The 10646-nt window shown below is 41.6% G+C and overlaps 2 protein-coding genes across 4 annotated transcripts in view; both read right to left on the reverse strand.

The window, feature by feature from the left end:
• Window positions 1-8: 8 nt before the first annotated feature.
• On the reverse strand, window positions 9-7981 carry rsph4a (radial spoke head component 4A). Of its 2 annotated transcripts, XM_040183526.2 has the most exons (8): window positions 7654-7823; window positions 4159-4381; window positions 2881-2961; window positions 2502-2771; window positions 1382-1825; window positions 1158-1299; window positions 933-1050; window positions 9-837 (listed from the first exon to the last, which is right to left on the reverse strand). In XM_040183526.2, exons 1-8 carry the CDS (start codon window positions 7749-7751, stop codon window positions 612-614), a joined length of 1602 nt encoding a protein of 533 aa, XP_040039460.2. In that variant the 5' UTR covers window positions 7752-7823; the 3' UTR covers window positions 9-611. The 2 variants fall into 2 exon arrangements, with proteins under 2 accessions (XP_040039460.2, XP_040039461.2); XM_040183527.2 differs by lacking the exon at window positions 2881-2961 and having other exon boundaries at window positions 7654-7981.
• Window positions 7982-8152: 171 nt separating this feature from the next.
• Window positions 8153-10646, reverse strand: part of dohh (deoxyhypusine hydroxylase/monooxygenase) — a 6816-nt gene continuing 4322 nt past the window's right edge. For both annotated transcript variants that reach the window (XM_040183528.2, XM_040183529.2), the window contains 2 exons: window positions 9646-9904; window positions 8153-8844 (listed from right to left, as the gene is read on the reverse strand). In XM_040183528.2, the coding sequence (XP_040039462.1) occupies window positions 8534-8844; window positions 9646-9904 (570 nt within the window). In that variant the 3' untranslated portion in view covers window positions 8153-8533. The remainder of the gene's footprint in view (window positions 8845-9645; window positions 9905-10646) is intronic.

Genomic DNA, 10646 nt, shown 5'->3' on the forward strand with positions numbered 1-10646 from the left:
CAATCTGATTTCCTCATTTTTTAAATCTTAATTTTAATTTGTATACATAAATGAGAAGGTTGAGAACGATGTGAGGCCTAGAGCAAAGCTCCGCTGTGTTTTCTGCAAATGGCTGTTCATCAGGAGAAGTTTGTATCACAAAGATTGAGTGTATATTTGTTAATTTACCATTATGTTTAAAGCATTCCAGGCAGTTCTAGAAGTCGTTAGGCCACAGGAAGAAGGCTGGGTTCAGGGAATGAGGGCTCTTCTCTTTGGCAGAATTTGGAGGTGGCCCATGACCTGCAGAACCAGTCTGCTTACATATGGGTTGCTCCTCACCAACCCAAAGAGCAGTAGTGAGCCAGAACGGTTCGTTACCTCCACTTCCATCATTCTAACAGCACATTTCCAAACTATGGGTACACATCGAATGTATAATATCAAGTATAAAGTTTAAATGGCTTAAGCTACATGACGTAGGTGTTTCTAAATACACATAAGGCATGAGGACAAACTGCTCTTAGTTATAACTTAACTCCATCATTCTCCCCCAGGGTCCATGTACTGCTTTTTATGAATATCAAACAGTACAAAAACACATGTATAACAAATTACTGTTGACTGTTTTCTTAATCATCATCATCCTCCTCATCCTCATCGTCTAAGTCTTCCATCTGCTTCTGGACAGCGCGCTGCTCTTCCAAAGCTTCTTCAAGCACCTGCTCCTCCTCCAGTGATGGGTCTAGGGCCTCTGTCATTTGTGGATATTGTGTCTGTGGTAGCGGGGGTACCGGTGGGCTGTAACCTTCCCCCGCATACTTCAGACCCCATCCCACATATATGTTCTCAAACTTCCTAAATTAAGAGACAGCAAATAGTTGTTATGTGATTAGGATAATAGGAGGAAACAAACGTCAAAAGTCATATTATTACGATTTTTTTCCTCTTACTTTCCACAAGCGTATGCATATGCTCCTGGCCAAAGGTTAGAACGTTGAACAGCTACTGCATGCTGGAAGGTGAGTGTGGAGGACACCTTGAAGGTCCAGGGAGGAATGTTGAACATTTCTGATGGACACAAATATTAAAGAGATTTGCCTCCACCAAATCATGCTGTAATGAATTCATAACAAATAACTGGTTTGAGATAAAATTGTCCAAATTTAACCACTGACCTGAATCTTTGGAGAGGGAATCTAACAGACGGGGTCCAACTTCTGGCTCAGGTTCATCAGGCTCTTCCTTCTCTTCAGCCTCTCCTTCCTCATTAGAGTCTTCTCCACTTTTCGCAGCCAGGTTTACCCAAGTACAGCGGCCCTAAACAAGTTCATATTCACTGATAAAATAGGCATATCAGTTGAGAAAGTGGTCGACGCACCGGCTTGGATCAGACTTGTACCTGCTGGAGAATGTGCTGAACATGATGTACCCAGTTGGAGAAAGACGCCATCTCAGAAACGGGAATGCCCTCAAAGTCAGGATTCACTTCAATGCTGTCCTGCACTACCTCGTCCTCATCACCTTCCTCCTCTCGAGCCCGAAAGAAGCCCCTGGGGCTGACCTGTGTGCCAGCAGAGATCCGAGCAATCTGTGCTCTCAGGTAGTTGGCTTCATTCCCGGGGAAAGGCGGGTAGCTGACAACAGGGCTGTCAAGCCTCCCGGTGAAGAATTTATAGATCAGGCGAGCAACAGTAATTTGTGCTGGACTGACTGAAGGGAGCTTTACCCAAGAATGACCAGGCTCTTTGCACACATAATACACAAACGTGTTTGCGCCTGTTCCAAGGGCTTCCTTTGGCACTGCCGGTAGGAGTTTATAGGTTGAACGAGGAAGGGGATCCATCTGAAAGCAAAGCCACCACAAGACCAGGAAAATAAACAATGTTAATTTCCCTTCTTCACTTGAAAAATATATGTTGATATGTTTCTTTGTGGTGTGAAATGGAGTGTAATCTAAAAAGTGAGCCAAATTAGAATAATCTATCATACAAATTATGCTTGGTGCAGATTGATTTTCTTAACTCAACTTCACATTGAGTTAAACCATGTTTGGCCACCACACTAAATCCACGTCTGATGAGCCCTCAAGCTTTTATAACTACCGCCTTTTAATTGTTCTGTCCAAAAGTCTAAACTGGTTTAATTAAAATCATGGATTGCGCCCAAGCACGTACAGTAATAATAATAATCCAGTATCGGCGGTAACTTTGATTGGGAGTGAAAGGATGAAAAGTTGATGACGCTGACACTGTAGATATCTCAGCGCTAATTGGTCAAGACTTGACACGTCACATGTTAGGGACATCACCTTTTCTCCTTGTCTCACTCCAATTGCAGAAATACTGGCCAACCAGTTGCCCCCCTCCCTCCTAAAAAACACTGTTCAGATCTACACTATTCACGTGAATGATATATTTTGATCTAAAAAAAAACAAATTCCACCAAAACGCGTCAATTTTGCAGGTATGTAATGAGCCAGCTAATCCCTCCACATAGATTTAGTACTTCCACCTCCTCACCTCATTCTCTGCTTCTCTCTCCTCTTCTTCCTCAGCTACTTCTTCAGAGTTCTTCTCTTCTTCCCCCTCTATGTACTGGGCTTCAGCAACAATATAGCTGCTCTCTGTTCCAAGAATTTTTCCCCACAGTCGGCAGCCCAGCAGTGCCTGTGACTCAACAAGCTGTTTCAGTGCGAGGAAAATCCTCTGCATCTCCTCTCTGCCCAGGCCTACCCCAGCCTGCTCCAAGTAGAAGCCGACCTCTCTCACATTAGGGTGAAGTGTTTCCATCTGATGAAAACCAATGAATATTTGAATTGTTAAAAATCAGCTGTGGTTTCCATATGTGTAATATCCCAAAACTATTTTTCAAATATATATTTAAGTCTAGCAGGCAAACATTATAATGGTTGCTCATCCATTTATGGGCGACAGTTGCAGGAATCAGTGAAACAGCAAAGACTGGAAAAACATCAGCTTTCTGTGAACAGAAGAGAGAGGGGGGAGGAACACCTTTCTCAGGCAAATAGAAAAACACAATTAGAAAGCCACAGGTAAGCTGAACTATGAGTCCGAAATGGTGGAACGAGCTCTCTGAAGACACCAGGACCGCAGAGAGCCTTCACATCTTCTGCAGCAAACTAAAGACACACCTCTTCACACTCTACCTCCACTAAAACACTAACTGTAGCACTTACATTGTACTTGTAACGCCACTCATCTATAGCAAATTGTAAATTGGCTTATTTGAGGAAATTGCACTTTCTTGTTTCTTGTTCTTCTGAGTTTGTACCCTATGGTTGAATGCACTTATTGTAAGTCGCTTTGGATAAAAGCGTCAGCTAAATGACATGTAATGTAATGGAAACTACAGCCTCCGCAGTGCCTCAGAACCAAACTGCTCAGAGTGCAAAGGTCCCCCATGCAAAGTGCAAAGTGACAACCTTTGCAAGGGTTTGATCTAATTGGAGCATCACTGCATGGATGCAAGTGGTTCTTTCATGTACTTGAGATGCTCATGATATCCAAACCAGGAAAGGAAAATTGACTAGTTTTGAATCAATCAATGGGAGACACCGAAAGAAGTGTAATTGGGCTGCAGCAACTAACCTTTAGCCGGTCAGGATCATTGATACAGTCAAAATAAACATACATTTTCACAGGAAACTTATTAGGTTGCGGAAACAAATGTTGTTTGGGTTCAAATTAATACAAAAGTGCTGTTTCTTAGATATAAAAGTACCCTAAACTTCCCTTTCCTGGGCCACCTCTACCAGCTCTGACTGGGGGATCCCAGAGGCGTTCAAGGCCAGTGTGGCGTCCTAGGGTCTTCCCCGGGGCCTCTTCCAGGCTGGCCCTGCCTGAAAAACCTCCCTACGAAGGCTTCTAGGGGGCATTCTTACCAGTTTCCCACACCACCTCAACTCCTAACCACGCAAAGGAGCAGCGGCTCTAGTTCGAGCTCCTTACAGATGACTGAGCTTTTCACCCAATCTCTAAGCGGGGCGCCAGCCACACTCGTGAGGAAACGCATTTTGACTGCTTTTAAATACTTTCACTCTACATGTAATACTTGTAATGTAATACTACTAATAACACTGGTAATCCCTATTGCCTATTTGTTATTTACCCTTTCAAATCAAGACAATGTCATAGTGTAGGAGCATGTTGGCAGTACCAGTTGCTCCTCCTGTTCATCTTCTTCTGGCCGAGAAAACAGCAGGCGCTGCTGCTCGGCTAACAGCTCAGCAGCTGTAGTCTCTGGAAGGTCTCGCAGGAGATTTTGCTTGTCTTCAGAGAACGTCAGCTTTACATCGTGGCTTATATCCTCAATGACATCCACTGCATCATGTGGATGCTCATCCATCACCTTCATCAGCAACAAGGTGAGGTGGTCATAACTGGAACATTAAAGAAATACATCAGTGAAGACTTCCTGTGTGTTTGAGAATCTGTTGATTATTTTAGAAAAATACATTGCAGAGATTTACTGCAATCATTTACACTTTACTAAAGTGTAAATCACCTGTTTGGAACCATTAAATGTCCTCTTTTGAACATTTTATGCCAGCGTCCAGTGAGAATTTTTCTAACAGTGCTTTTCTAGTCTTCTGCCCACTCCAAGTGCATATTTAAAGCAATTGGACGGAATGCAACCACTCACTCCTCCATGTGAGTATAAGAATGGCCCTGACTACACTGTAACAAATACAATAAATTAGCGACAGTAATACACTGTTCTTTGTAAATACAGTTGAATACAGGGGGTTGTTGTGGCGCAGGGGTTAGAGAAGGTGTGCTGGGAAGCACAAGGTTGGTGGTTTGAGTCCAGGCTGCCCCATGTTCCATGTCGAAGTGTCCCTGAGCAAGACACCTAACCCCTAATTGCTCCCCAGGCAAAAATGTGAAAAAGCCATGTGTTTAGAGTGTAATGTAAGTCGCTTTGGATAAAAGCGTCTGCTAAATGACCTGTAATGTAATGTACAGTATACCAATACAGGTAATACCAAATACAGCAAACATTTACGCCTTAGAAGAAAACATTTTTAACAGCACGCTACTGTCTGAACTTGTAGTATACTACAGTATTTATTACTTTTTCAGTTGACTCTAAATCCGCCCATTACTCACATCATATAATCACATTGCATCAAGTGTACTTATTTAGCACATTCAACATAAAGATATTGTCAAGAAATCCGAAATTCGATTTGTAATTCAGGGTGGAAAAATTGGACCATTTTCATCAGACTGAACAAGGCAACAAGGTGGACCTCGCAAAACCTGCTGCTCCACCTCCCACCACCTGCTCCCTTTTTAAATTGTGCTCTGTTCAGTTCCCTAAACATGGAGTTCCAGACTTATTCTTTTACAAACTGTGTTTATTAAGTTGCAGATAATTGAGAACAGGTTCAGTATTTACAGGTTCTGATTGTATTGTACAGTAATTGAATTACTTCAAATGTGTTTTGTCATTGAATATGTTTACATTTTCTTTAATAAATCAGATTTCATATGGTACTTTCATTATTTGTATTTTTCCAAAAAGTGATGACTGTTGAATGTGTTTGACACTGCTGTGGCTTTTATAAAAGCGTATTATTGTAAGATCTCTTGATGAAGTCCTTGTCTATGCTAGAAAGTTTAAGGGGTTTTGTTTTTTAAATGCCTCAGGTGTAGGGAATCAAGATCTGTTTGTGTTATAGTTAAATACTTTTAATAGTTTTTAATTAATTGCAATTCATATTCAATAACTTTAGTTATGGATTCCAGCATCATCAAAGTCACTCCATAGGTCCATAAGCTGGCACTTGTTATACTACACATTTTATTTTCTGAATGCATTGCTTTTGAGTCATTATTAATAATAATTTTGAATATTAAAATAATATTCAATAACACCACTGTTACAAAGGTTGGCATCACATAAATCACTTCATCTGTCCATGGCCTTGTTCTTGTTCCATTACAATATTTATTTTAAAGGACCCACCGTATGCCCATTTTACCACAAGTTGATATGGTTGCTTGGGGTCTTAATGAAATGTCCACAAAAGACCACAAGGATCATTTAAAACAGCACCCTCTAACCTAACCCTAAAATAGCCCTTGTGACCTGTTTTGAGTGCTTGTTCCTTTAAATGCTAATTAGTCGGCTCCCCCCTTTCTCCTCTGTGCAGATCAGTGCAGACGACTACAGCGCATCTTGAGGGCTTTATTTGCTTCAGGAATCAGGAACATTTATTACCAAAATATGTCAGACGTACAAGGAATTTGACTTAAAAATAAAAGTTAAAAATAAAGTGCACCAGCGAGCAGAAAGTGACAAGTGTATGTGTATGTACATGTGGAGTGTGAAGGGTCGGGGGGACCGGTGGAGAGGGCTGCCAGAGTCAGTCAGTGGGGGACACTGCCTCTGTGAACTCATCCAAACTGTTGGTAGCAGTCCTGAAAACATCCCATTCTGTGCAGTCCAAGGATGCCCAAAGGCCATGTAAGAAAAACCTCCATTTCATAGTGACGACATAATGTTAAGGAGGTTCATTCTCAGTCACTCAAGCATGACATTTCTGACTTACAAGAACCATAACAAATCGTGGGAGTTGTTTTTTCCCAGAGTTTCTGGGTCGGTAGACATGCTAGATAGCTTAAGTAACGTGCAGAAGCACTAAAAAAGAGGAATTTTTACAATATGTCATCTTTAATAAAGTTTGCTTTTGCACAATTTTAAATAACTTAATTCTAATGCAGTGTAGTGACATTGCCACAATTTGTTTCACGACCAGGATCACCGGATCCTTTTTAATTTCCAGAAACCAGAACATTGGTTAAGAAGCCCTTTCATGAAGGCACAATCTTATTAACTAAATGCTTCTCCTGGAAATATTTGTCCCAGTAGTCATTAGTTAAAGTCTGCTACTATCATTGATGTGTTCAAACAAGTGCAAGTGAAACTCTACTTCCAGCCACTTTGGTGGGAACACCTGTTTAATTGCTTGGCACTTATCACATGGCATTTAGCCATGTAGACGTGGTCAAGACAACGTCCTGAAGTTCAAACAGAGCATTAGAATGGGAAAGAAATGGGATTTAAGTGACTTTGAACATAGCCACACACAAAGACGTGACTCTCTAGGTCGTCTTCGACAAAACACGTTACTCCGCCTGTTGTTCTGGAGGTGAATTGCTCTGCAACACACGCAAGACTTTTAGAACCATGAATTGAAACGAGTGCGTCGACACGACGGTGCGTAAAGACGCAGACGCAGAAGTTCCGACTTTGGTTATGCTAGAATCCAAAACAGTAAAGTTATTGAACTTTAGTGCTCACTTATACAATCGTAATCCCTGCAATGGATATGTGATGCATTTTGACCATTTTCAGCAATAGGTTTGCGAATGTGTGACGAATCAGGTGACAGAGGCAGACAACCAATCTGCTGCTGGGGGACACAAACACGCACGTCTACGCAAACCAGTGGGGACGTAACACCGGCAACAGCCTTTCGTGCCTTATTGCTTAATTGCACGTAAGTCGAGCTAAAAACTGCGCAGATTTGGAAGCAATTCCGTGATGACGGAATGAATTGTAACCAAGCAGGAATTATACCAGTGCTAACACCGCCGTGTGCTAACAGCACACCTGTTGACGCGAACAATAAACATCACTTACAGGTTGGTGTTGCTTTGCGGGCTGTTAGTCATCATTAAAGCCTTCAACGAGCGCGCTGATTGTAGTTTGCCCGCACTTTCGTCCTGCTTTGCGTCCATCGTACTTCACGTGGTTACAGTGTACGGGGAACGGCGGATGTGTAGAGCCAAACGTTACCAGTTGCTATGGTTACTGTGACAGGACGGTTGCTAGGCTCGCGAGCTCACTGCAAACACCTCGAGATATCCCTTAAACTAACGGTTTAAACCATTCAGTTATATTCTTTAATATCTTCTTCTCTTAGTATAAATATAAAATTGTTAAAATGAGTTTGTAACCATTTCGCTTTGATACTTAGATCCCATCCACAGTTATATTCCGTTTAGCCTGTGACTCCAAGTGTGGCAATATTTACTCAAGGGAGAAAAATCCTTGCTATGTACAGATCTACAGTACAGCTGCTCGGCAAAGTTGAGCAATAAGACTCGTGAAATAAAAGGGATTGACGATAAAACAAATGTATACAGCAGGAGCTTTTTAATTTCCATATAGTACACAGTTGGATACAAGATTTACATAAAACCCGTGTTGTGAAGTAATCTAGAAGTACGTTTTACAACAGTTCCATATTATTTATTACTGCAAAACGCATTCAGTTTGGAATGAACTATTCCTACAATGAGGAATGTGTACTGCCCAACATACTTCCACAACACAGAAACCCTGGCTTGTATGAGTTCTATGTCGAGTGGAACTGACATTTGACAAGCTCTCGTACTGTACTCCTAACAAAGTTAGACCGCTGCAACTGTGGCAACACCTTGCAAAGGAAAGGGACACATGAAATGGCAGCTGCTTCAAACCTCCTGCTGTTATTTGAATAAGAATGTCAGTACTACTCTCAGCCCTTTAAGCTGACTAGTCCATCTGCATACTGGAACTGCTCAGTGTTTTCGTACTCCAGCATATCTAGAGCGACCTCGCAGCTTTCCTTAACAATACGTTCTCCGTCTCCAAGGTACTGTTGCAGCACAGCCAGACACTCCTCTTTGCCGATGGAACCAAGTGCCTCTGCCGCCTCATGTCGGACCATAGGGTTCTCACCAGAACGCTCCAGAGCTGCACAGAGGGCTGGGACCGCAGCGGGATGCTGTATCTGACCCAGGACATAGCCAATCTCATGACGGAATAGAGCACTCGAGCACTGCAGACCTGGGGACAAAAAAAAGAAAAAGAAAAAGAAACTATAAATGCAAGGCCTCGTACCTGCACATCAAATCTGTATGTAGAATTTTACCAAATGTTTCACAGTGTTTATTTTTGTTGTTATTTTGTTTTCCATTTAACATGATTGGTTATAAAATAAGTACATCATTTATTCATGATTGAATATTGTTATGTGAAATGACTCCGTACATGTGGAAGACTGTTTTTACTACGAGGATGCTGCAAAGGAGTAATGGAGGTTATCTATTTTTGAATAATGAATCTTTGCAAATATGCAGCTTCTTTTTTTTTTTAAATGTATCAAAAATGTTCAATGGTTATATAATCCCAACCAAATTCATTTTGTGTAGCTCGAAAATCACAAATTTCTTTTAGAGGGCTTTACAGTCTGTCCACATGTGACATTCTTTGTCCTTTGTTGTTCACAGCGCCACAGGAAAAAAACCCTAATTTAGTCCTCTGAATCCAAAGTAATGGAATCCTGAGGTGGCTAGATTCCAATCTCTACTATCCAGTCAGTCGTTATCTCCCTCGTCCTTCGTCCACCAGTTCTAATACTGACATTGGGTTCCTCAATATGGGGATGGGATTAATTGTTACCGTTAACAAACTAAACTCTCTCTAAATGTGTTTCCCAGATTGATATTTAAACAGTTTCCCAGACTCATTATGTTTCAATCCGCATCGAGGAAGCTTAAACCGAGTTCGACATATAAATGTCCAGAAGTAAACAGATGTATAGACAGATGTGCTGATGCCAGTAGGAAACAGTAAAGCGTATCCTACCGTCTCCCAGTGCCAGCACAGCCATCTCTGTGCCCAGATTACGCAAGGCAAACATTGCCCGATAACGTTCAAAGAGTGGCAGATGCTCATCCAGCAGGATTGAGCGAAGCTCTGACACGCTCTTCGTCACAGCTGGAGGGGCTGGGTCTACAGATTGGTAGGGGTTCTGATCCGTACTTCCACTTCCGTCCAACTCCTTAACTCCTGCAGTCTGCAGCCACTCCAACCGCCGAACAGCCAGCTGACACGTCTCTGCCACCTGCGGGAAGGCAGGGACATGAGATTTAAATAACAAAAGTTTGGTCTGCACATTTGACACAAACAACCAATACTTAAACTAAGTTACTACCACACGGGTGATTTCTGATGTAGAGGTGTATATCTGCCGCTCATTTGTCCCTGTATGTCAGAGCTGCTAGAAGATAAAAAAAGCCCTCCTCCAGTGGTGCTTAAGTTCCCCCCTGGGCACATGGTCTTGTGGCTGTTGTGTTTTTGTTCTGCTTTGGTTTCTGCTGACAACACCCCACACATCACGGTTACATAACTTATGTTAATGATTGACACTCCCCACAAAGGCTATTTCCCTTTTTTTTTATATCTTTCATTTACTGAAATTTATTTCAGCTTTTGTTTCAGCATTTCCTGTAAGAAATGCACTTTATAGTTATTATGTAATTAATTATAAATACATAAGTGAATAATAGTTAACCCACATTGTTACCCCACATTTTAACAGTTTATCTGAAAATTGATCATTTATCACTCAAAACATTTTAGAGCACTGTGTTTACTTGGGCTTACCCTCTACTACGCCGTTTTTTTATAGGCTATTATGTTATTACATTACTGTCATGAAATGGCAGTGAGCCAACATGAACCTACTAATTGATCTCTTCTACTACCTGCTGTTTGTGAAGAGGGAAAAGAGCAATGGAAAACATCATCATCTACCAAACCACAGTCGTATTCTCTCAATTTCTATGTCAATATATTGACTTATC

Source organism: Gasterosteus aculeatus, chromosome 8 (genome assembly GCF_964276395.1).
Source record: "Gasterosteus aculeatus chromosome 8, fGasAcu3.hap1.1, whole genome shotgun sequence".
Taxonomy (NCBI): domain Eukaryota; kingdom Metazoa; phylum Chordata; class Actinopteri; order Perciformes; family Gasterosteidae; genus Gasterosteus; species Gasterosteus aculeatus.